The sequence below is a fragment of the Poecilia latipinna genome, unplaced genomic scaffold (genome assembly GCF_001443285.1).
Source record: "Poecilia latipinna isolate Pla-1442-1.1 unplaced genomic scaffold, P_latipinna-1.0 Scaffold60, whole genome shotgun sequence".
NCBI classification, from domain to species: Eukaryota; Metazoa; Chordata; class Actinopteri; order Cyprinodontiformes; family Poeciliidae; genus Poecilia; species Poecilia latipinna.
Window position 1 is genome coordinate 711,744 of NW_015112676.1, and position 27,336 is coordinate 739,079.

The following is a 27,336-nucleotide window of genomic DNA, read 5'->3' on the forward strand; positions in this document are numbered from 1 at the left end:
TTCTTTATTGTTGTAAATAATCTTAATATAGTTTTTTTTTGGGCGGAGTGGTAGGAACAGGGAATTTTAAATGAATGTTAATGCAAAATAACGGAACTTTTAAGGTGACAAATTATTATGACATCAGATTATTGTATTTGAAAAATATATTCATACATCAAAGTTACTGTTAATTCATTGTTACTATAGCACAGGCATTACAAATCATCTTCAGAAAGTTTAAGAAGAGCAGCCAAACAGTTACGGTAATAACTTGAGTGTATTTGCTTCCCCTTCCTCTCCGTCCCCTTTAAACGGGGAGGTGCAGCGGCGCAGCCCGGGGCGCACTGAGGGAGTCCGGGCTGGCTGAGAACGGACACGTCGGAAACCTCCCCGGAGGGGCCCCATGTAATTCGATGCACGCTGTTAAAGCTTAGAGTATATTGTCTTCCCTTTTCGCTTATGAAGCCTCCACCCACCGGCCCACCCTACATTTAGCGGATCATGTGACTCGGGGTAAGTCATTTGCAAGTACAACAGTTCTCTGTGCGCTCCCATTCATTTCCTGAGAACTGCCCGAGCCGAGCAGCTGAGAGGCAGAAGGGAAGGGGAGGGAGCCGCTCTCACACACACTCACACATCTACACGCACACACACTAACACTCCGCACATTCACGCAGAGTGAGAGGAGAGAAGAGGAAAGGGAGAGGAGGAGACGAGACAGAGAGGACTGTGGAAAGGAAAACAGTCTCCTAGTCTCCACGGCTCTGCAGCTTTTGACAAGGTATGTGCGTTTTTCTCGTCCTCTGCTCACAGTGCCCGTCTCCGTCAGCGTGTGTGTTGTTTCATTCGTCACGTTGTTGTGCTTTGTGGTTGTGAGCTCAGCGCACCTCGCTCAGCTGTCATTGCTCTGTCAAAACGGATGACATCTCAGATCACCTATGGCATTGTGTTTGGTGTCCGTCAGTGTTGGGGTCGGGGGAAACAAGACACCCCCCCCCCCACACACCGCCCGAGTGATGGTCACTGGGCATGAAACCTCCATTGTCAGTGTGTGTTCGTAGGCTGTCATGAGCAGAGGAAACAGAAAAGTGATTGCACTCGAGAGTGAACAAGAGCAGCATCCGGACTTCAGCTGCGCCGGGGCTAGTTGTGGTTTAGCTCTCCTGCTTGTCTTGAGTCCGGATCAGCTCAGCGGTGCTCCACTGTAGTACAGTAACACTGGCTCAGTGTCTCGATGGGAGCGCAAAAAAAAAGTTTACTGCTGTTGTTTGCATCTCTTAAAGTTGTTTATGCCTGAGTGTGCAATTTCTCTGGGTGTGCGAGAGACCCGGCTTGTTTGCCTGAACTCCAACCAACCCAAAATGTTAGCAACGGGTTAAACATTAGACGGCTCGGGTAGCAGAGGAAGGACGCGTGTGTGTGTGTGTGCGTGTGTGTGTGCGTGTGCATGTATTAGTGTGTGTGGGGGAGTGTTGCAGGGGTGGTGTCTTGGATGTCATCGGCGGCGCTCTCACTTCCAGGGCAATAGTCATTGGTATTGATGGGTGGCTGTCACCACGGCAGAGAGCCACCGGGCAGGGGAGAGTGGCCGTGGGCTGGCCCTTAGCTGTTATTTTCAATTACAGGGGTCCAGGGCAGAGCTGACAGCAAAGGCATTTGTACATCCAGAGAGGGAGGAGGGAGAGGAGGAGGTGGAGGAGAGTGTGGGTTGTGTGTGTTTGTGTGAAGGGGGTGGGTGGGCAGAGGAGAGTGGGTGGGTAGGAGAGAGGAAGGTTGGAGGGGGCCGAGACTCTGGCCTCTGCTCCTGGGTTTGATGTGGAAACTAAGCTCTGACCTCTGTGACTTTACCCACGCGATGCGGAGAGGCCCCGACTTGTCTTTATCTGCGCGTCAGCTGTCGGGTGTTTGTGCTCCACTGTTCTTGCATTCATAGAAAGTCAATTTGTCAATGCACTGTGCATGTCTGTGTGTGTGTGTTTTCAGTGGAGGCTAAAATCTTCCATCTGCCGGTGTCGAATACCCATAAATGTTCCCGGTCGATTCAAGAGTCTGAGTAAATTTTCCCCGTACGCTTAGTGAGAGATATATATCTGTTCTATCTCCACAGCAGGGGAGCGTGTGTGTGTGTGTGTGCGGGAGTTGATCAGACCCCCCGTAGCTCTTGGATGTTCAGGGAGGGAGATTAGCGCCCATTTAAAGTCTCACTTGAACCCATTCACAAAGGGGCCGTCTTCTTGCGCATGAATAAACATGCTGATATCATCGCTAAGAAGTTAGAGAATTCATGCATTGCTCCAATATTTTGAACTGCTGATGGTCACATCAGCAAGAGTTTACTTCTGTTTGTTTGTTATGCCGTAGTGATAAAGATACATAGGAGAAATATTAAATTGTCAGCTGTCAACATCATTTATTACAAGTTGGTGCAACACTGACCAGTTTTTCTTGTCAAAGGATTATCATAGTAAAGAATTGTCCCACCCAGCAAAACGCTAAGCCACAAGATTCTCATGGTATAATAACATTGCTGTATTGGTTTAACAGTATGTTGGTACTAACCTCAAGAAATTGGTCTTTTTCGAGAAAATCTGTCAGCCAGCTGACCAGCAGTGCACAGTGGCACGTGGTAGATGAATGCTGTGTTACTCCACACCTCTTGTAAGCTCCCATATTTTTTTGTGTACTTTCCCTGATAATCTACAAAAAAAGGACTTCAAGCAGTAGGAAATGTTGGTGGTTGTGAAACTAACAATTTGATACCCGGAAACCAACTCATGCCTCGTCAACAAGGACCTCTGGTTTTGAGGTTTGACATGCCAATTTAAATTTTCTTTTTTATCAACTTTAATAACACACACATCCAATCTTAGCAAGTCTTCTCGACATAAACCTAGTTTTATTTGAGCGATAAAAAAAAAAAAAAACTCATAAAATTTAATAAATGCCCTGCAGAGTCCTTTTTGGATGTTTTAGTGTTGATTCCAACTCAACATGAAGTAGTTGCGACAAAGAATACGTCCCTCGTTAAACTCAAAAGTAGATATGGGAATTTAGTGTTTAATGATGGGTCTAAAGACCAAACGTACTGGTTTCCAGTTGTAACTGGGGGTTTCTACCAAGATCTCATGGCACGGGCACGATATGTCTCATCAAAGCAAAGTCCGTCCCGTAAAGCCCTGCTGTCAGCGTGTGACTTTGTCAGGTGGAACAAGTGCGAGCTAGTATTATGAGACCAATGTATGAAGGTGAGGGTGTTAAGCTTGACACCCTGCATCTAAGTTTTAGACTCTTATTTTGAAATAAGATAGGAGACAGTTTCCATGAGTTATGATAAAAAGCTTTTGCTCGCAAACCTTTCATCAGTCTTCATCCACCACATGGACAAGATTCCATCAGTTTTAAATAGTCTCTGGCCATGTTTTAAGTACCTATTCTTAAAAAAAATTAACATTTACACATCAACAGTCAAGATACAAGTGATAAGCACAAATGCTAAAAATAGCTACAGTTGAGTCTTTTGTTTTTGCCGAAAACACTTTTGCAGCAATTAGCGTTGCTGTCACTGTGACCTGGTAGTGCCTCTACGGTGCATTCACTGGTCACAAACAAATTCTGAACAGTGGGTCACTGATCCGGGCAGCTCAAGCTGAAAATCAGTCTCTGCATCTCTATGCATGACCACAGTAATAATTTAGCAGCGGACTAACAAATGCAGCAAAAGTTGGTGTCGGTCTCTGCGCTTCCAACAGGCAATAAACTATGCTTCATCTGATCAACTCTAGATAAAAATCTTTGGTTAAATTCTTCTAAAAACACAAAATCAAAGTTTGAGATTCATGAAGTCTTTTTTTTTTATGTTTTCAAAAACATGAAAAGGAATGGACTTCCTTTTTGGTATTATTATCGCATTGTTTTAACTGCTAGCGTTGAAGTATTGAGAAAAAAACAAAAACAACAATAAATCAACCACCCGTCATAGCCTGTCAAGTAAAAATTGGCCGATTGAACGGTGTTTCAGACAAATCAAGTCTCCAATAGAGTTCTTCTGTTTATTCAAAGGATTCTTTCATTCTGAGGCGACAAAGCTGGACAGCTTTCAAGGCTGAGAACATCACTGGCACATCTGCTGTGGTAAAGACGAAAACTGTTTAGCTTATAATAATTGTTTCTCAGAAGGCTGAGCCATTAACTCAGCTATCAATTAGCAGTATTTGCACAGGCATAAGTTTCATCTGACTCTAGTGTGACAGCTGCAAGCAACAAAAACAGCCCAGAACTGTTTCAGATAAGTTGTATGTATTCAATAATGAGTTTATTTGAAAAGAAAATAATGTTAGGAACTGCAATTCACTAAACAGAAACTGCCTTTAAAAAAACCTCTCTGTGAAGCTCTCATCTATTACTTTCATCACATTATTCTTTAAGGATATCGGTTTCCTGAGTCAAACGGTTTGCCACACCGTTACTTGTTCCTGTCATTTTCATATCAGTAGATTCAATTAAACGTGTTCACCAAATTTCAATTAAAAATCTATGTGTTGGTGTAGGATTTGAAGCTTTACAAGATCACAATGCTACTGTAGCTGTTTGCAGAGGGCATCTGCGCGCTGACATGAGAATTTATTTTTTTGGATCGACAGGGGTTTGCATAGATATGAACTGTTCACTAATAGTGGAATCCTTGATCAGCAAAACATTTGGAATAATTACAACCTAAACTGTTGATTTATAGGAAGAAGGTTAAACCAGATTCAAATTGGAATCATTCATACATAAACGGGGGTTTGTCTTAATTACAACCAAATTGACGTGAACATGTAAAATATGAGGTTGTGTTCACGAGTGTAATTACTTTCAGTTTGACTTCCTTGATAGCAGGTCTGAGCATCCTTTCTGCTGTGTCTACGCAGCAATTGGTCCAAAGTTAGCAGTAACATTAATACACTCAATTAACTTGATAACTTGCTGTAGATGATGGTGCTTGAAAGAAGCGCTAGTTAATGAATTGCGTAAGTGCTCCCAAGAGTCATATACACATTTTATATCAAGGAAATATATTTTGAATATAAAACCATGAACAATTTTGTTGTGTGCTAACGTGTCAGGATATTTATAGTGTCTTTTAGAAACCCTGCCAACAGTTTACACATGTTTCATCTTTAAGGCACATGGCAACGTTTCCAGACTTTATATTATTGCCTAAACCCATGTTGCAATAGTTTTCACCTTACGGATATATGTGAACAAATACACTTATTTCAGTCAACAGCATGATGGCTCGCACATGTTTATAGTTTTTTCCCACAGCCGCAACTAGCTAGCTGTCCAAGGACATATGATAGAGATCTGTACAGGTGTGTGTGTGTGTGTGTGTGTGTGTGTGTGTGTGTGTGTGTGTGTGTGTGTGCCAGTTGTAAAAGCCAATCTAACAGATAGTCTTTATCAGTCCATCAACTCTGCTCTGCCTTGGATGTTTAATTACTGGGCGAGATTCCTTCACTGAAGGCATCCTCTGTTTGTCGCAGTTCACAAAACGCAAGTTGAGCTCCTGCTGACTGAATCTTTCAAGGAAGATGCTGTGGTTTGTTCGTGCCAACAACATATAGGGGCCAATTCATATTCATGGGGATTGAATTCCCCGAATTACCCCCTAATCATCTGGGTTAACTACTGACATATTGAGTGACTGCTCATTGATCCAAGGGGGTCTTATGGGGCGTATCTGCATTGACTACAGATAGAGTGCAGTGTACTACAGTACACGGCTGGATTCATGTCTAACTATAAGACAAGAGGAAAGAAGAACGTGGAGTGAAATAAAACGAGTGAGGGCTTATTGTTTACAGTTTAGGGACCCGTTTAGAAGAAGTATTAACAACACACACCATACAGACATCATTCAAATATGACAGATGACAGATTTAGCACAAACATCAATAAAGCTTCATTACTGTTCATACAAAGTGTTGATAAAATCGTAAAATATTCAATAATCCTCCCAGCATCGGTTGAATCTGGCCTGATGCTGGGAGGCCAGGGTCTCCTGAATAAAACTATAACACAGATGGAGAGGATGTCTCCGCTTTATTCAGTTGCATATGAAATGATAATCAATTTACCTGTGCTTATTTTACATTTCCACAGCGTACAGTAAGATTTAACATTGTTTGCGCCTTGCAAATTGGAAGTCCCTGAGCTGTTATTTCATCATGTCAGAAAAAGACAAAGTGTTCCCTCCCTCGGTGTTTTCTCTTGTGGATACAACCTTTGACCTGGGTCTCCAGTCCACGTTTGTTTACCAAATTGAGTTAAGGCTGTCCACAATGTTCTGGAGCTGCGAGATACAGAGACAAAGTGCAGAAGGTGTTGCGCAACAGCAAGTGATGTCAAATAGTAGAGAAAATGTGTAAAAAAAAATCTGTCTGTCTGTCTACCTATCTATAATCCCAAAACATTGATGCATTTATTCTTTTTGTTTTCATTACGACACCTTCTCCAGGGCTGCACTCTCAGGTCTTACAGGAAGTGACTCACTTTGCAGAGATCTTGCCCCTAGACTCTGATTTAAAGTTGCTTGACATGTTTTCATGGCTCAGATGGAAAGGTATGCCAACAGAAGGGCCGTCTATCGGCATTTCCTCCTTGTACATGGTGTGGAGTTTTATTTTGACCAAATATGGCTGGATAACAAACGGAAGGAAAAAAGACAGAAAGCCAAGGAAGAAGAAGAAGGTTGTGGAAGACCGGCGAACCTCAGTATTTCCAGTGTTGTGGATCGTTTTACTAAAACAGCTTCCCCTAACAGAACCTTTGGGGAGCTTCCTCTCTTTAGCCTCGGTGCAGATGGCTTTTGCAGACCTGCGTAAGGAGGAAGCGCAGTTTGCCTTTAGTTTTAGGTTACTGCAGGTCAGATGAAACGATGCACTAGAGATTTCCACTAGGTCTTTGACTTGTAGCAGCGGAGGCAAACGTAGGTGCAGACTATGAGCAACGTCGTCCATCTCGCACCTTTTTTCAACCTGGTATCAACGTGCTACAGCGCTGGCTTGAAAAGAGAGAGAGAGAAAATAATCGAACTGAAGGCGTGAGCGGATGAGTAATGGAGGTAAACGTAGCTGCTGGCTTTCGTGGAGTGGCTTTGGAGCCCTGGCACGGGTCAAACTGAAGGGAAAAACTTGCTGAGCGAAAATAACTGCATACACTCAGTGCAATAAGTGTCAGTGTGTTGGAATGTTTTGGTTGGTTCATTATTGTCCATTTCCATGTGCAGCATGTTGGAATGGATTCGGTTGTGTCAGCACAAACTAAGGTTAGATAGGATAGGATATGATGCTGCATCTAGAGGAGTCTGCGAGGCTGTTGAACTCTAAAACGCCCCTGAGCTTGCTGTGCGCCTTCACGTTCACCACTGTTTATATCACCAGAGATACCAAGTGAGAGAGAGAGAGAGAGAGAGAAAAAAGATAAAGGAAAGAGGGAAATAAAAGAGTTGATTTTTTTTTTCCTCTGTGAGTTGTTCACAAGAGATGCCGTAGATGAGTCAGGGTATTGGTGTCTGCTCACGCCTGCATTGTACAGTTAATGTAGAACATCTAGGTCGATCTTTGAGAGTGCTTTTGGATGCACATGTGCTGTGATGCATGCAGACGACCAGGTATTGTGAGTTCTATATAAGCGTGAAACGTATGTTCAGGGGGGTGGGGGGTGGGGGGTTGCAGTCAGCCGTGGACGGTGGAGAGCAAGAAAGCACACATACAGGATCAGAGCCTGAGGGGAATAAAAGACTAAAACCTGCTCTAAGAATCCTCTAGTAGGGCAACAGACATGCCCTACTATGGAGGTGGGGGTGATGGGGGGTGGTCTGCAGGGAGGTTACTAAAGATGCAGCTGTATTTGCATCATAAAATGCTCTGTCAATATTTAATACTGCTTTGGTTTTGGTGTTTTTCCAACTTGGGTTTATGTTTTTTTTTTTTTAAATCAGTATTAGTACATTATATAGAGTTCTACCTACGATGCTGCTGTATAAGTTCGAGACTATTAAGTACTGCACTGCAGTCACCTCGGTTGGGGACCTGTGAACTGAGGGTAAATAAAAGACTCGTACTGAGTCACTGAGTGCATTTCTTATTGATCCACTGCAACTAACCTTTTTCTCCCTGTCTCTTGTGCACAGCTTACCTCAGTAGTCTGAAAACATCATTATAAAGATGAAAGAGGAATAGAGTATCTTTCTGAAAAATGGCACAACCAGGTTCTCTACATATATCATTACTTTTACATGGCTTTAATAGGAGTTTATCCGTGCATTCATTTTATAAGATCGGACAATATTTCTGCATTACTTTTTATGGAAAAAAGTAATGCACATAGGTTGAAGCAGTATTTTAAAACCTGAGTAGCTAAAAGTAATCTACTTCAGGTTTGATCTGTCTAAGTAGCGACTAAACAATCCTTCAGTCTAGCACTGATAGGAAGCTTTGAGGCAGATGTCTTCAGCATTGGTAGTAGCTAGCAATTAGCAAGTCACTGTGTCAATGGGGCAGCAAGTCAAATGGGAATATTTTTAGCTTTACAACCAGTCAGAAACTTGTGAACTTTCTCTGATTAGTGAAAACACCACACCGTGGCACAATCACGTCATGGTAACAAGACTTAAAGTGAGCTAATTGAAGTTTCAGTTAGGTGTCAAAGTTTAATTCAGAGTAAACACAAAAGGTGTAAGGAGCTATTTGAAAGGACAATATTTTCCACATGTTGACGCATGTTTACTTGTCATTCAGGCTAAATTAGAGACAGAGAGAGAGAGAGCAAGACTTTATTTTTTTAGTCGATAACAGGAATGCTTAACGTAGTCTGTCATAGTTCCTCTTTTATGGTTTTTGAGTTTTCAACCTCTGGCTGTCATTGAACATGCTAGAGTTGTTATTGTAAACCTTGCCATGCTAATTGTACTAATAAATGCTAGCAATTATAGCACTTATTGCAGGTAGCATGGCTGTCACACATACATGACATATAACCTCTTTATAGCACAAAAAGGCATAAAAAATATATATGAAAACCTTACAAAAACTGAGATTGAAAGTTTAGAAATGATACAACTGTACTTATAAATCTTTCCTTTCTTCATTTGTAATGAAGTGTTTCGAGGCAAGAAGTCTTTATTAGCCGTAAGCACAACCGGGCAACTCTAGAACTTCCTCCTTTGCTAGTTAGAAATAAGAGTCTCAGATACAGAAACAAGAAGTCAAGCTTAAGGAACACCTGGAGTTTATAACAAAAACTTACAAACACTTAAAGAGACATATGCTGAGAGCAAGGTGATAAAGAGAGACTTTGATTTACAACTATTGACATTTTATTATTGTAAGATCTGGTGGCAAAAGATCTAGATCTTAGGACTTGGTGTATATGTCCCTGCGTCCTCTTCCTTTTTTTAGGAGTGAGGTTTTTGTGTCAGAGGCTTTTTTAGACACACAGCCTCTAACTCTATAGCATTTACTGAGATGAGGTCAGTGTGCATGTGTGTGTGTGTGTGTGTGTGTGTGTGTGTGTGCATGTGTGTGTGTTGTGTTTCTTAGAGGTGACCAGACTATGCAAGTGGCCCTTTCACTAAATTGTCTCTCTATGAAGTGTTTAGTTGCATCCAATTGTGCTTTTTTTTCCAACTGTAACCATGCTAAACATTTAACTCATTCTTTCTCGTGCTTACATCAAAATTGTAGCCAATTGACCATAGACCATCTGGAACGGTGTCGCAAATTGCTTTGACTCGGAAGCCGGGGCTCGCTCGAGTAAAGCCACCTCACTTTAGAGCTGTCACAGTCACAGCTTGTTTAGCTGCTTCTCTGCTGCATTTGAGGCACATGATGCAAGAGGATGTCAGACTCTTCTGTTTACCTCTCTCTGGAGCACTGTGGAGGAGTGTACGTGCGTGTGCGTTTGCGCGCGGTTCGAGTGTGTGCGCGGTAGGTGTGTGTGGGTGGCTGTTTGTGTTGAATGGGCATCCATATTCTTCTTTCATGGGCAGCACTGCAATACAGAGGGGAGATGTTAGTGTGAATGCGTGAGTCTGTCTCCGAATCTTGGATAAATATGGTTCATCGTGGGTGCAGGAAGAGGTCACAAGGTTTGCAAGCGAGTGCGTGCGTGTGTCTGCGTTTGTGTGCGTGTGCATGTTTGTGCCAGATTGTAGAACGGAGCAGCAGCTCAGGAAGTCAGCTTTGTAAGAAGTGCGTTTGACACACAGACGGAGACAGACAAACCAGACAGTGACCGACTCTTCTTTTCGCTTTGAGTGTTTCCTCTCAGAATAAACAGCTTCTTCATTTCCCACAGTTTCACAAGAAGCAGAAGATTGTAATGGTGGAGGTGGGGACCTTTCACAATGTCAGAAAGACGGGGAAAAGAAGAACCCATTTTTCAAGTGGAAAGGAAAAAAAAAATAAAACCACACCACAAAAGTTTTTTTTTTCGTTTCTTTTGTTCTTGTCGTCTGAAAAACTGTCTCAGGTAATGCGTTGTACACATTACTCGGCGACAGGTTCCTTAATATTGTTCTCTCTGTGTGTGTTTGTGCATTTGTGTTACGAGGATGAAGGCAGTGGACTTGAGCTGCATCCGGCGACCTCATCCCCCTCATCCTGACAGGATTACTGACACAGGATCCCCCTGCCCCCGGCAGAAATAGCACAGGCCCAAGGGCAATCCACCAGAATATGGGAACTTCCGTGGGCCTTACTGTTGTTTAAGTGTGTCTTGTGTGTGTGTGTGTTTTGTGTGTTATCTGTGTATTTACATGAGTATCAGCTCTATAAATGGAACTGCTTTGTTCTCAGATTCTCAGAGCTCTGTGGCTCAAATCTCGTCTATCCTTTTCAAACACAATTCATCACTTTGTTATAAGATTTTTTTGCAATAGCTTTTTCTTTTTTTATTGAAAGTTACCCCCATTGCGTCGTTCTGAAGAGATAAGTAAACAACGGCACTCCATCTTATTCCTCATGTTACACCAGTTCTGTGTTGGACGAGATGCTCTATTTGACTGAAGGAAGAGCTTTACGGCTCTATGTTGAAGATGTGTGAAGCATCACGTGTTTGCTTACATATCTGGTAGTCTGTCTAGAAAATGTTTTTAAAAAATCCAGGTATTTTCTAGAAAATCAAGTTCAAAGAAATTAGTTTGTCTCAGTGTCAATAAAACTGTAACAGTTTTTGGTGTAAGCCAGTATTCAAGTCAGAGCGGATTAAGATAATACCTGTTTAGTTGGTGGCCTGTCTTTTGATAAAGAAAACTCTGTAGCCCTGATAAAAACGTTCCAGCCATTTAAAGTCCTGCTGCTGTTGGCTTTTGCCACGCTTGCTGTAGTATCACCACTTCTCTGCCGGTATAAGATGATGATTAGTTTAGTTGAGCTTCGAGGCCTACAAGGCGGATTTTGTCACGATTATAACTTTTCCTCAGTAAAACTTTGCAGAAAAAGCTAAAGTTTGACCACGTCTGTGAAAATAGTCAGAGGTTTTCTCAAGGATGAACTTTATCGAAATGGAAGTTGATGCGTACTCTGACAGAGGGATCGATAAAATCAATACTCATTTTTTTTCCCACCATTCTGCCTTCAGCCATCCACACCCTGAGCTCATCTTTGGATCTGTCTCGGTCTATTTTGTGCTATGTCCCTGCTTTAACAAATGCTTAGTCTTTTCATACACTTGGGATTTTCTGACATGCATTTAGTCGATGCAACGCTTGACCCAACAACGTCCTGGATTGTCCATAGAGGGCATGACCTGCTGGAAGAATGTGTGTTGTTGCATTTTTTTTACTTTCTTGACCATGCAATAGCACTGCAGTGTGGAATATATTTTTGTATATAAACTGGATGTTTGTCTCGTAAAGTGACTTATACTTTTTCCTGCTCTATGCTGAAGAGTACCGTAAGGAGCTATCCGGGGTCATTTGCTTAATAAACATGCTGCTTGTAGCTTTAAACCATCATTATTTCAGAAGGAGTAATGGGTGGTGGACCTTTTCCAGGCCACCACTGCTGATGTTTTTCTTGACCAGAAATGTTTCCAAACAGCTGAAGTTGAATAGGCAGCAACAGGTGCTGAAACGTGGAAAGTTAGACCTCAGAGAAACCTAGAAATCAGTGCCATCAAGGCATAGCAAAAAAAATGAGAGCAGACATAATAACCCATAGTTTTTTTTTACACCTTACTTAAAATTATTCCAGTGATTATGCAAAATGTTCAGTCTGTTTAAATAGCAGATTGCGGCAGTCGTCAAGAAAAGTTTCATCTGCTTACCTAACTACTGTTTTTACAACGCCCCAAACTTCTTTTTTTTTATCCAAATTGTCCACAGATTAGGCTTTGTAGGATTAAATTACCCAACACATGATGAGTGTGTTCTCTCTATTAATAGCTGTGTTCATGCAGAAAGTTTGTCCTCTCTGGACTGCAGCTATTCTCTGAGGAAATGTCTATAGAGTGTTTTGAGGTAAAAGCATCAGCTGAGTGCATTTTTTAAGGGGGTTTTATCCCTAAAGGGAAGTCTTCTCTCACTCCTGTTTTTTTTAACAGTGCAGTGCACATAAGCTGCAATTTGATGCCATTGGGCTTGTCATCTGATAGAGAAGTCTTCGTTTTTATAAGTGGAGGGATTCTGCTCTCTCGAGTCCTGTTCAGAAGTCTCCCAGATGCATCTGAAAGACTTTATCTTGTTGCTCTTGCCAAGGAAAATGCAGCTTATGAAATGGAAATTATGAGACCATTCTGAGAGTGCCAGGAATTATACAAAAAAAAGAAGAAAAAAAATTATGTCAATGTCAGTACATCTTGACTGCGGGAAAACACACTTATTGTCAGAGAGGTGAGAGTCACAAACATCATCAGCGGTGTTTACCTGGTATTGTCTGTCTTTGGCTGGAAAGCCATAAAAGGGGAACTCCGCCAGTTTCACATAAAGGTCACGTATCTCATTATGGGGAGTACTACTGTACTCAACGTGTGAAAACAAATGCCGAGAACACTTTCTGTACCCCTGGAGAAAAGTTTACATGTCACATTATGATCTCTCGTGTCGATCCCTGACTGCTGGAGACATATTTCATACAAGTCGCTGTCAAATTGCTTTGATGCGAATGTGAAATATAAAACACTGATCTGCCACGGTGTGGAAGTGCAAAGAAACCTATTAGTTGTGTCACAGGAAATATCTGCTCTTACATAATCGGGGTTTAAAGCGAAAGGTTAAAACAAAGCAAGGTTCTTCAGTCTCTTCTTGCTGCTTCTGACGGGTCTCAGAGAAAAAACATTAAAGTCAGACATATTTTAAACTTGATATAATACCCCTTGTAGTGCCTTTAAAAAGTAATCACACACCTTAACCTGTTTCAGTATGTCATATTACAACCACAAATGTCAATGTAACCAAATGGATACACAATTTTCAGAAATGTTCTGCAAATAAAAATCTGTAAATGTATTGTGCTTTTGTTTTCAACCCCTATGATTTAGTTTATTGTGTAACCACAGGGAATGAGAACCTCCACCCCAATCTCAAGTGTTTGCCTCTAACTGTGTTTCTGCCACAATGATCCTGTATGAATTATCCATCCACTCGGTTCCCTGTCTCAGCTGAATAGAAGCAGCTGAGGCACCTAATGCCCGATAATCTGTACTTTTCTTTTCAGCCACACTTCCAAGATGCAAAAGTTACTGATTGATCAAAAGGCCCACCATGAGGTGTTTAAATTAGTTGATGACTTTGCCTGCACAACTTTATTCCTGACCTGTCTGCTGCGTGCCTTTGTCTTCATGAAGGTGCTTGTTCACTGATGTTCTGTAGCAAAACCTCTGAAGCCTTCAGAAAACAGCTGGAGATTAAATTACACAGAGATGCAATCTCTCTTTGAGGTTTGGTCTCTTCTAAAGCCACATAGCTTCACTGCTTTTTATTTAGGGGGGTGAATGCAGTTACCCACCACAGTATTTCAGATTTTTATTTTGTAAGAAATAATTTGTCATTTTCTTTCCATCTAACTATTGGGCACTACTTTGAGTTGGCTTATTAGAAAAAGCATTTTTACAGGCATTTTTCTGGTTACTGTGTAATAAAATAAGGAAACGTTAAAAGTCCCATGAATATTTTTGCCTCGGACTAGTCGGACTTTTATACCTACATTTTTTTGTACACGAGTGAAACCGATTGTTAAACCGTGCAACAATTTTTACCCTTTTTGGAGACAAAACTATGATTTAAAGAGATTTCTAAAAGCTAAAGCTCAACAAGAGACTAACTAAAGCAAAAACTGAACATCAGCAAAACATCCAAAAATGGCATTGGGCAACATAAAACTTATGCAAGACAAAAAGAGAAACAGGAGCTATAGAAATGAGGAGATAAAAACGTACAGGTGACAGTCTGAAGTCAGAAAACAAGTCAAGAGAAACAAACTAGAACCTTTCAGACCCTGACAGTTTGTAGCAGAACGAATGTTTTATTTATGTGATGTAAGAAAGCCTTTGGCTTTGCAATACGGGGAAGAGCAGGTTCAAAACTCAAGTATGCTGAACCTTTGACCAAACCAAGTACCATTTTTTGCCTCAGTGAAGTTATTCTTTAAGCTCTAACTCTGCAGGGAACTCCATGGCAGGGTGAGATACGTGGGGCGGCGGGTAAACATGAACCGTGATCAGATTGAAAAGCAGATGTTTTTGTTGCTCTGTTGCTTTGGAGACAAAAATCCGTTTAATTGCGTTTATTAAAAATGTGTTTCACGGTATTGTCAAAAGTGCCATTCACTATTGTTTTCACTTTCCTTTGTGACGGGAGCGTGATTGTGAATGTACTCAGCTTTTTCTAAAAGTTCATGTGCTCAGCAACTGAAAAGAGAAGAAGTAGAGTAGTGTGCTGGTGAGCTAGCGGTTGTAGGCCAGTTATCAGGCCAATGTGTCACACCGGGGTGTCCAGGGGCTCAGAAGAGGGAAGTGAGCTGCTGCAAAGAGGCCAGCGACAGACAGTTCAAGCACAACATAGGAAATGCTCATCTCATATCACCCAACAACCCTCTGGTTTTTGTGCGATAGCATTAATAGCTCTGCATAATGGTTTCTTCTTATTATTTTTTTCCGATGAAGTAGTTTTTATTTGCAGCTTTTTCTCTTTCTTTTTCTCTTTTTGTTAGGGGACCAGAAAGGGGTTGGGGGGGTCTGTTGACATTCTTGCACTGTATGCTTTGCGCTCGACCAGGCCTTGGCTCGGCTCCATATCCCCTCTCTACCCACTCTCACTTCTTTGACTCCTACCCCCTCCTCCTGCTGAACCAGCCCCCTCCAAGCCCTTTCAACTCTCCTTGATTGCTCCCCCCCACCCCCGTACACCACTTTTGCCAGCAACTCTTCAACACGGCCCCGCCCTCGCTCGCTCCTTTTCCTATCACCTTCCCTAATCCGTACTCATGTATCGCCCTGAACTCGCTGCGGCCCACCCTTTTCCATCCCCTCTTCCGCCCCAGCTTGTGGCAGCAGGTCCAGCCTCTGTGACACAGATGCAAGCGGTTGCTGTGGGCACTCAACACGGGAACAAAGCATTGGCGGGGGCCCTTCTGTTGCGCCGGGTTTGTGCCGTTTCTGTGCATAAGTACATTCACATGAGAGCTAGAGATAAGAGGGGAAGCAGAGACGGTAGAGTGCAGCCGGTTACTAAAGTCTGGTTTCAAGAGGTTGTTTAAGTTGTACTTTTATTTTGGCAAAAGTGTGTTTCATTTCTCTTACATGGGAACATCCTAAAGCAGGATCACGCTTGCATGAACGAACAGCGATGTTCACCACCCGCTACACAAGCTCTTTTCATCTGTTTAGTTGCTTATATAAACTCATTTCTGTGTAATTCAGGTATAAACTAGCTTTCTTGTTCTGACAGTGGAAGTGAACAAATCACTAAGCAGCCAAAAGTCATACTTGATGATAATAAAGCCAACACGTGTGCACACTTGTTTTCATCCTGTTTTAGTGTCAGCTATACTGTTAGAGTCAGAGATATGCAGCCCCGCATATCAGGTGATGATAACCCACTGGCTCATCCACTGCCTGTTTAAATCAACAGAAGAAGACAAAACGTATCAGTAGCTCATGTTGGATCACAGGTCTGCACTGCACATACAACCACAAACCTTCCATTACGGATCCAGTCCACATAGATCTCTAGAGACCATGGGATGGGTGCACTTTCATTTCATGCAGCTGATAGAGCAGAATCAAAGGGTTGTGGATAAAACTCAAAGAATTCACCAGAACTGCATGCACAAGAATAAGCATGAGAGTTTCCCCAAATCTGACTGAATAGAAGCAGAGATGTTGTTGTTCCTCCTATGCTATGATTGTTCCTGTCTGAATTACATTTTGCTGATTGATGTACTTACATCAGACGGACACTGGTGTATCATCTAGCCACCATAGACTGTCCAAATGCACTTTTTAGCATACTGAACCTTACAGGTCGTTATGGTTAAGGGGTTGCTATCACATGAGGTAGATCAGGTGCATATTACAGGTGAGCAGACAACAATTCCCAATTGTATGTCAGGAGCTTTTTGCTGACCTTGAGGCGTACAGAACATGCATATCGTGGAACAAAGTGGTGATCGTTAAGAGGCTGGGGATCTCTCACCAGAAATTTATCAGTGGCTTCCTTAAATCAAGCCTCATTGTTAATGCTTTCTTATGCTGCTGGTGATTTGCATCATGGCAAATCACCATTATATTTTGTCGATTTATTTTAATGTGGTTCCCGTTAATTCTTGGTGGACCAAACTTACAGAAAACTTGTAATCCTGCCTTATACCAGGCGCTTTGCTTAACATTATTTAGTGGTGTTTCACCTGCCGTCTGTCTCCTACACAGACATTTCTGTGGGTGGTGTAGCAGGTAGAGGAGGTCACATGACACAGACGGTCAGAGAGCAGCAGCAGTCTCTGTTGTACTATCGACACCGGTGTAAAGGGCAAAATCACCTGGATTGTGAAAAAAAAAAAACACACCAGATTTTAAGATTTAAAAATAATGCTCACGGCCTTCAAAGTTGTGCACATAAAAATGACACAATCATTACTTCTGCTGGTGACTTCCAACACTATTGACCTAAAAATGCCTCGATCGTTCCAGCCTGATTCGAGGCATCAGCCTGCGATGTCACTAACCTTAGCAGAAAGACTTAAGAAACCTCCTTGCATGGAGCAATTTTGCAGCTGACATCGCCACTGAGCCTCACCTGCTACCTTTAACTTCATTTTTTTCCCCTCTTAACTATATTTGAGGGGAGAGCAAGGTTTGCTGGAGGGAGAAATGAGATGCCTCAACACTTCACTGCCCTTCTCTCGCAATCGACTCCCCCCCTACACACACACACCTGGGATGGCCATTTCATTTTGGAGTGGAGCAAATGGAAAGGTGATCTTAATCTATCCTGTTTCCTGCTACCTCCCTGCCCCCCCCTGCCCCCAACATCTCTATCTCCCCACACACAGCACCTCACGTCGCTGATGGACAACTCACTGGCGGTTGCCTGAGCCTGCCACTAGCACACGCAAAAAAATGTGATACATAACACTGGACATGCACTGGTTTGTCGTCCTGTAGAAATTGTATCCATTTCAGCCTTTTTTCCTATTTCAGTTTGTGTGATTTGGGATTCTCTGCAGGCAGAAATGATTCTTTTACAAGAGCAAAAGCTGTTGATTTCAAGATATTCGGGCCTCCTCTGTTACCTCGTTACGCAGTGTTGGGTTTCTCTTTACTGCTGTTAGCTCTTTGCAGTCACAAGCAGAGCTATGCAACTGCCATTGATTTCCTATGAATGGCCCTCTGCAGGCCAGTTCATTAGGAAGGTGCTTCAACGCCACTGGATTAACTGGACTTTCAGGCGCTAATGGAAACCATGTTGCTTTCAGGAAATGAACATTGGTGATTTGACTAAATAGGTTGAACATACAGCGCTAACATAAAAGCAAAAACTTTTTTTCTGCTACTGAAAATAAGTTTTGTGAAGTTTCCCTTTTAGAAAAAAAATATAAAAACATGTTCTTCTGATGCCGTGAAAAACACTTTTAATCGGAGAAAAACAAATCCCACTTTCCGCCTGCCTGAACACACTCCCCCTTTTTATTTTCTCCTCAACACATGGCTTAAGGCTGGACTCAGGCTGCTGCTCCACCCGCCAACTGTTACCATGGCAACGCTATCTGGGCCTACCAAGACCTGAAGCCGAAGGACATCCTGGACAACAACACAATAGCGGCACAGCCAGGGTACCTGAGGGAGTTAGATGTGAGAGGCCAGCTCTGGTGGGGGTTTGAAGGGGCGGAGGGGGCGGGGGGGCGCTGCGGATTGAGGGAGTAAATCCGCCCTCTTTCTCTACCTCCCCTCACGCACAAACGGTCAGGATTAGCCTCCAGCTTGAAAATCTGAGAAGAAAAGGAACAATCTGTGGCTCTTGATTTTTTTTTGCTGCAACAGTTCTTTGGGATGTCTTGGATGGCAAGAAATGACTTAAAAAATGTAAAAGACTACCAGAAGTTTCACAAATGTGAGACGTTCAGTAGTAACAGGTGCTGTCCGGTGTACGTCAGCAGATGAAGAAGATGCTTTAATTCTGCGGGGACTTGGAAGATGGTCAGAGGAAGATAGATGGAGCCAAGTCTGTCGCAATAAGCAACGCGTCAATTCGCTGCATGATAAATGAAAGTGAACTCAATAATTTCCATTTGCGTGATTGTTTGTTGTTCTTGTGTCTCTTTCTATCCAAGGCTGGATGACAAAGGGCTTCAGTCCGGTGCATTGATCTCAACTAGCCCCTTTTTCGAAAGGCAATTTTGTTTACTTCAGTATCCATTTTTATTTATTATTTCTTGTGTTTTGTTTATTAATTTTGTATGTTTAAAATGTCCTCCTGTTTTAATGTTAAATTGTTTGTTAGAAATTTGTTTTAATTTATTTTCTGACAGACTGTACTTGTATTTTTATGCCACTACCATTATATTACTTGAAAATGGGTCTCCAAACAACAGTATTATTGTTTATTGCAATAACTTATGAGAAAATGTATCATGCAGCAAAAATTGTTATCATGACAGGCCTAGATGGAGCTAAGTCCCAACCCCCTCAGACACAATTAATCAGTGTTCAGTCTGAGACACAGTAGAGTGGAGAGTTAGAGTCTGAGAATGCTTGAAAGCATTTATCACTTTCCCTCCACTTCACCATTCTGCAGTCATTTGTGTTGGACTTCTACTTGAAATCGCGAGAAAACGCCAGGAGTTTAACGCACGAAAATCTCCGATGCAACGCGCCACATGCAACCAGCTTAAACACTCTATCACTAGCTTTACACTTGTGATCAAAATGATCTCGTTTGCTGCCTATTCCAAAGGCCGAGCCGAGACGCAAACTCTTGTCTGGTGGTGCCAGCAGCGGAGAGTAATAGAGATGTTTAGAGTCTATTTGTCTTGCTTGCATTCCTCCATGTAGCGCTGCTAAAATAATAAGAGGGAGGGTTACCTCAGGTCGGCTCCAACTGAGGCGATACAGCGCATGCATTGTTGTCATTGGCTCCATCTGAGTATCCCTCTTAAAGCCGCAGCGTGGAACTGAGGAGGTGGTTTGGGCCGCCTGCTTTAAATAACGTGACTAGGCAGAAGGGATGAAGTGATGTGCAAATATTATGATTGTGTGTATTATGCTTATGAGTTTTACAAAAGAAAGTTTTCATTGTATGTAGCCGTTGTTTTCTTTATCTTAGTGGACTCTGCTTCTGTAGTTTTTTTTTGTTGTTTTTTTTAGATGATGTCAGGGCATGTGTTTGTATTCCAAAAATGTCTGGAGAGGTTTGTAATCAGCGTTATTGCATAAGCCTCACACCAGCAAACAAGGACATAAGGAAAGCCACGCTGCGTACGTACCGGCTTTCCACAATTTGTGCTCATCTTTGGTGTAATGACTTTCAACCCGAAGTCATTCCTATTTAAAAACGTGCCCATTCGCCACTGGGTGCAGGCACTACATTGTAGATGTCCATGTGTGAATAACTGAGTGTGGGACCTGCTTAGTCACGCCAAAACACCCGTCTTACACCTCCTCTGTGTTCCTTCGCAGGTAGCCTAAGAAACAGGATGTTAATGCTTGACGGAATGCCTGCAGTCCGAGTCAAAGCCGAGCCCCTGGAATCGGAACAAGGGGTAAGAGAGCAGTTATTTTCCAGACAATTCCTCTTTTTCTTTTTTTTTTTTCTTCTTCTTGTTCTTGTTCTTCTTCTTCTTCTCTGCTTTCCTTTTCTTCTCTTCCTCCTCCTGGCAATGGGCTGATAATCACTCCCAGGCCTGAGCTAGTGAGTTTGGGGGCTACGAGGAGTGGTTGGGGAGCATGGTGGTAGGCAGAGGGAAGAGAGACGAACCATGGGGAGAGGAGGAGAGCCACAGCTGGAGCAGGAATGCAGTGGGGTCTTTTTGGGAGGTGACTGGGGCCAACAGAGTCCATGCAAGCAGGCAGGGGGGCGGGGGGGTGGATTTGGGTGGGGGATCATTGCACAGATGTAGTCACTGCTCTGGGGAGGAGGGTTAGCATGGGAAACTCCAAATCTTATCTGGCTTTGTTTGTTCCTGCATCTTTACGTCGTTCAGTTTCCCTTCATTCCTCTTTTGCCAGGCTCTCTTACAAACACATGAATAATATTTGTTTCTCACATGGAATTGCACACAAACCTTACAAGTTCTACTTCTTTCTTTTTAAAGGTATATTTAGATATTTATTTGCGGTTGGATTTGGACGTATATTACTTAAAGAAATCTATCTCTCTGTCTGCATTATTACCTAATGCAAATTTGTCCCACAGAGACGGTTCTTTTCACTAAAAGCCTTCCAAGTGATGACGGTGATGAAGTTTGTGAATGTTCTACACCTTTTCTATAATCCTTAAATGTCAAACTTTAGAATTTTAAAGCATGATCTATGCATAGATAGTAAAATAAGTCAGTAATGTAAAACCGATGGCCTGAAAAAGAGGCTTTTTCCATTTGGCATGTAGTATGACTCCCTTATGCACAATTTACTCCACCTAAATGTTTCCTGTAACTGTTGATCAGTCCTGGGTATCAGCTTGAAAGAATTTGAGCTCATTCATCCATGCAGACCCCCTTCCAGTCATAACACGAATTGCTCACATCAGCTTACTCCCCAGCATTTCTGTGGGACTAAGTTCGGGTAAGCTAACCGGTAATTTCAAAACATTAATGGTATTTCTTGCCTCTTGGGTTGGTGACTTTTGTGTGTTTGGGTCAACGGCTGCATTTCCTTTGACCGTAAAATTGTGCAAGTTGGAATTACAAAAATAAATGATTAATGGAAATAAATAAGGCAATTTTTGAAAATACCCAACGTTTTTCGGTAAGTTTTTGCATTAGGATGAGGTGTTTTTCAAACTGTATCAAAATTAGGGTATTTCACAAAACTGCAATTTCAACACTTTTTTTGTATCAAATGAGTCATGTGATTAACAACTGGATATTACTACTAGCGGAAAAAACAAAGAAGGCAACAGGAAGTGGTAGGAAAATGATAGAGCGGCATGCTTTTTACTGACATATTGTGTGAACAATGTGATTTTAATGGACACACAGCAACGACTTTAGCGGAATATCAACAACGTTTTGCACACATTTGCAATGGAAACAGATATTGCCTTGCTGTTTTACAAACTTCTTAACTAGATTCAGATACTGGCACAGTTTTGTTCTACCAAAACCTCCTGGAGAAAATGCAGCAAATCAAACGCCAACCACAATACCAACCATGTCCTCTTTGCAAAACTAACATGTCTTAAACAATAAAAGTTTTATTAGGTACTCATCTGTCCAGAAAATTCTTCCAGCATTGCCTGGGAGTCCTTGTCTGATTTTCCAACAACTGCAAATGGACAACAATGATGTTTTCTAGAAAACTTTGTTTCCTTCTGCCCTACCATGGATATATCTGAAAGATAATTGAGGATTTTTAAAATGAATTTATGTTATGTAAGCTACAACCTACCCATTGTCGACAGCTCTCTTTTCGTATCTTTATTATTTTTAGATCCAGACTGCTTGGATCTGGAAGCTGACCCTAATAGCTGGTCTGAGACCAAAACAGACTCCCTGAACCTTTTAATTGAGATCAGGTTTAGATCGGGTGATTATTAATAAAAAAGCATTACAATTATTTAAACAGGAAATTAAGGTAGGCGGAATGACACCACTAGTAATCTTCTAATGAACATTCACTGGAGAAAGAAAATGTAAAGCATATCCGGTTAAAGTAGATGTCTGATTTAGGGGTATAGATGTAAAAGACTTAAACGACATAGTATTTTAAGTAATTAAAAAAAAAAACTTTCTAAGTTCTCTTTTCAGTGTCTGTTTCCGACAGGAAGATCATTGGTGTCGCACCACTTCCTATCTTTAGTTCCTGTGCAAGTAATAATCTTCTTGAAAGTCTGGACTTTCACTGGTTTAAGACATCTAATAAGTTACCTACTGGTGAAATGGTAACTCCTTAAAATGTTTCAACCAAAAATATTCTGAGCTTCCACTTTAAGCGTTCCTGCCATGTTGGTCCTAACATTAATGTTAGCTGCTAGTGATGCTAGGACTTTCATAGATTTCCCCACTCTCTCAACAAAACCAATTTGGTACCTTCCTAATAGGAAGCTCATATTGAAATGGCCGTCTAAATCATTCAAAATACTTACTTTGCCAACATTTTTTCCGCTTTTGGCTCATAAAATAGCAATGACAGATCAACTATCACTGATCCAAGTGATAGTTGAACCAGTGATAGCTAACTTAATTAGCTCACTTAAGCTAATTAAGTGAGGAAACAATAACAAGACTAACAGACTCCTCAACCACAACCATCAATCTAGTTTTAGCCACTTAGGGTTTCTCTTTTTATCTCTTGTAATAATTATGACAAAATATGCTCTTAGCAACAATATTAAAGTGTCTGAGGATCCCTATGGGGAGGGGGCAACCCTAACTTAGGGAACCACTGGGATGGAGAACAAAGAAAATCTGCTGATGGGTATATTATGCAGAAATTCTATCACAGGTTTTCAGCTGCCAAGGTACATATTGTGTTATTTCTCAGCATGTACTGCCGTTAGTTCTGCTTTTATGGCTCACATACTCTACAGTATCCATGCTCTCTGCTCTGACATACCTAGAAATGAAGTGGTCTTGTTATTGTGAAGCTGTTGCTTGGAAACCAAGCCTGTGTGGCTCTGTGTTGCTGCCATAGCTGTGTTCAGTGGGCGCACACCACTTAATATTTGTAATCGTGATAAATTAGTGTTCAGACTTGATCGATTTACCTTCATAAAATATCAATCTGGAGACAGAGACTGGTGCCTGTCTCCAGGAGTCTTTGGGCGACAGGCGAGGCACACCTCGGACAGGTTGCCAGTCCATCACAGGGTATATAAATGATATTTTTACTCTTGATTTATAACCAACAGATTTCTATGGAAGAACAGTGTAGCGCCAGACGAATGCCGTCTTCTGATAAACCCTCGGGTTATCGCAGATTTGGAGGGAAATTGTTTGGCTGCAGGGGTCCCTATTGTTGATAAGAAATTCATCTGCCTCCCCACATCTGAGAAGTTGAGAAAAGGCTGCAGCAGGTGGTTGCTTTTCTGGGTGTCCTGCTCTCAGCTGTGGCTCAAGGCTTCGAGAGCTGTGCTCCTGCGTTGGTACCTAATACCTGGGGTTTGAAGTAATTCTCCTTGTAGTGATGTCAGTCACAGACAGGATGTGAGCGCCGCAGCCCACACAGCTTTGAAGTGCTCCGAGATCCAATCTCGCCCTAACAGACTGAGCTTCCCCTTTAGATGGCAGACACAGACAGTTCAGACTGCTGCAGAAATGTGGTCTTCATTTGAGTGGCACGGGGCCAAGCCTTTGCTGGAAATGGTCTGCCTCGTTAGACGATTCGCCTGCAAGGGGCTGGAAAATCTGCCCGACTAACCGGTATCCCCTAATAAAGACAATGCGTGAGGACAGAGGCAGACGGGCAGGTTTGACGTATCTTCATGTGTGTGTCAGCGTGTGCGCAGGGCCGAGCTTTGCACTTGTGTGTATTTTGCATCTGTCAAATCGAGACTGGAGGTGGCTTCAGTTTTTCCATTTCTGTCGGTTGAGAGTTGTTTGTGAACCAAGCCCCAAAAAACCCAGTTTCTGGTTTGTGTAACACAGCATTGCTATTGTTTACATACACTATGTAAGTGACATGGAAAATGTTCTCAGTACTCGCCGTTGTTCAGTCTTTCATAACAGCAGAAACGACTCTAAACCTCGAGAATAAGTAGTTAACGAAAGAAATAAACAGCCAGACTTTGTTAGTCACGGTAGAGCCCCATTGGGAAGCAGGACGGACACTTTTTCAGAGAACCCAGTTGAATTTTAACATGCATGTTATTTGCTTGATTTCACTTAAACAGAGTTACGCTTGCATTGATTTTTTTTTCTCTCTTTCACTGCTTCACTTTATATAAGGCAAACTCAGCCTAAACTCAGCCTTGCCTAGTATGTCCATTTATGGTCCTAAACCAGCAATGTTTTTTTTTCCTTCTCATTTTAGTTCATGATTAACAAATTCAGCCTTCTGTCTTTCACTGTTTTATCTTTTTGAAGCAGCTTTATCCCCAAAACAGATAAGACTACATGGCATACAGTAGGCTAAGAAGATTCACCGCCAGCAAAGATTACCTGGGGAATTTGTTGGAGTTGGTCCTGTCAATTTGTACTTGTATTTGTAAAACAAATAAAATAGCCTCCAAAAAACACAACATTAATACCATAATGTTATTGATGGCAAACTGAAATCAGTTGACAATTGTAGTTCCTGCTAGGAAGGAAGTGAACAAAAGTGGAGACTCACTGATCACAAAGCTGTGGAGAATTTATGATTTGTGGTTTTTGTAAAGCTTTGACTTAGACCTATTTTACCCAGTTCTAGTTTTTGTAATGATCTAGGAATATGTGGGAGTAACATTCAAGGGGTTATTTTTTCTAATTTTCCTGCTGTTAATTATTATTTTACAAGCAGAGACAATGTCACACTGTGTGTGAGAGACCAGCCTTTGTAATAGGCTTTATTAGACTCTTATAAGAACTGTTAGTATAGTTAGCATTACGAAAACATCAACCATTATTTATACTCCCAAGGTTATGCAGACCCATACCCTAATTCAAAAAGTAGTCAGCATTTCCTAATCTAACATGTTTCCTGACAGGTAGACAGGATAAAGCTAATCAACTTTGCTGTATTACGTTCAACCTTCCCGTTAACTGCTAAAAGTCTTGCTCTCTCTCACAGCCTTATTGAAGCATTGTCACCTCTGACTGTTAGCAGGCAAATAATGTGTTAATTGACTGGGAAAAGATAATCCTGTTTAAAATTTTTGCTGACCAGCTGTTCAACGGTTAAAGCCAGTCAAGGTGAAAATTGTCTGATTCAAGTCATTAACCAATTTGAAACGAAAGCATTGAGATAAATTGTCATTGCGGAAACTTGGTGCTACCAAGATGGCGCCGTTGCAGCAGTTCTATAGTAATGACTTTTGCTGATTTTTTTTTTTGCCACCTTACTATCGTCATCACTGTATATGGATGGCCAGGCCAACCTGGGTGCTCATCCAGATCTGTTTGCCATAGTTTTAGTTGTTTTAAATTGTGTTATTAGTGCTCTGACAATTGATTACAAACCGGTTTATTGATTTGCTAATAGTCATATCCTGACTAGTTCATCTGCTTTATGTGAAGAGCATGTTCTCTGAACTTTCCCATTTTGAAAAGTGGTTGAAAGATATGGAGCCCATGTTATACTTGTAGCTTGGGGAAGCAGGGAGTCAGTGATTACTGATTAACAAAGGAAATTGAAAATGGTACAAATTGAATAAAATCCTTTAGTTTATTTATCTTTGAATATTTTTTTGTTGCCGGTATTTGCATAAACAATTATTTCTTAAAGTTGCATTTTTCTCCCCATTAGATAACTGCCCTCAAATTACAGGCTGGATTTTTCAAAGTTTTTGCATGTGAGATTAATGACTCTGGGCAATTCTAGTGAGGACTGTAATTTTTCCTCAGTACAGTGAAAATGTTGATATAATGTTGCAATAACTTCCTATAAATTAGTAGATATTTCAAAACAGCCCGACAGTCAGTCTTTCTGCATGTGATACAGTATTCACTCGCAGAGAGTATATTAATTACAGTTTTTCTAAAGTAAGTATGAAGAAAGTTCATTTGTAGAGTTTATTTACAGCTGAATTGTAGGTGACCTACAGCAAGTTGGGTCGTAATACTGGATCTGTAAGGCTGCCAACTGTCTCTCATTATATTCCTGTGAGACTGAACCAATAGCTCAAAACCCTGTTTCCATTTGTTTTTATTTATTTTAGTGGCCTCAGTTACACAAATTGCTTGTTTAAGAACTGCTTGAAGTTTTAGATGATTTCTAAAGCTTCATTTTAGCAGCTGTACTGTTACTAAGTACTTACAAATTCCTCCTATTGAAATTTAGGCTTGTGTCTGAAGTTGATCTAATTGTTAGGAGTGCCTTATTAAAAAGGGTGTTTGTTCTCTTCATTGATGTTCTGTTTTTTCTGAGAGCGACCTCTCAAAGGAAGAGTCTGCTCCACCCATTATAACTTAATAACTATTGGCTATAAATGGTCAACTCCTTCGGAGGAGCCTCTGACTGAACCGCACCGCTAGGAGAGAAGAAGTTCTGCATAGGAGAAGAAGAAATCTACTGTCTGATTTTAAGTTTAACTTCACTTAAGTTGTGCTTCTTGCAGAATAGCCTAACATAAAGTCAAGTAAATATGGTTCCATTTGGAAAGTGCGTTGTGGGTGGTAAATATGAACCAGACCGTCATGTACTCGGAATCTCGACCTGACAGCAGTGGCCCTGAGCTGAACCCCTCAAAGGTCCTGAGGCTATCGGAGGGCAGATTTCAGAGGGCACCATTTGTTTTACAACTTGGGACAAGTTATGCAGCAAGAAGCTCCAGCAATTCCTACCGGCTGAAAAGTGACTAGTGAAATATACAAATATGCACTACTAGTGCAGATCCTTGCAAACATATTCACACCTCTTGAACTTTTTCACATTTTATGACATTACAGTCACACACTTCAATGTATTTTATTGTGATTTTATGTCATTAGGCCAACAAAACTGCTACATAACTCGTAGTAAGTAGTGTACTCCATAGAAAAGGAAGCAAAGGATACACAGTTTTCAGCATTTGTTGAC

The 27,336-nt window shown here is 41.6% G+C and overlaps 1 protein-coding gene across 2 annotated transcripts in view; it reads left to right on the forward strand.

Moving 5' to 3' along the window:
- Positions 1-325: 325 nt before the first annotated feature.
- klf12b (Kruppel like factor 12b) overlaps positions 326-27,336 on the forward strand; it is a 51,175-nt gene continuing 24,164 nt past the window's right edge. Inside the window, exons 1-3 of one of the 2 annotated variants that reach the window (XM_015057076.1) lie at positions 326-495; positions 660-763; positions 20,140-20,222. In XM_015057076.1, the coding sequence (XP_014912562.1) occupies positions 20,157-20,222 (66 nt within the window). In that variant the 5' untranslated portion in view covers positions 326-495; positions 660-763; positions 20,140-20,156. Of the gene's footprint in view, positions 496-525; positions 764-20,139; positions 20,223-27,336 lie in introns of those variants that run through there. The other variant, XM_015057071.1, reaches the window with a different exon arrangement.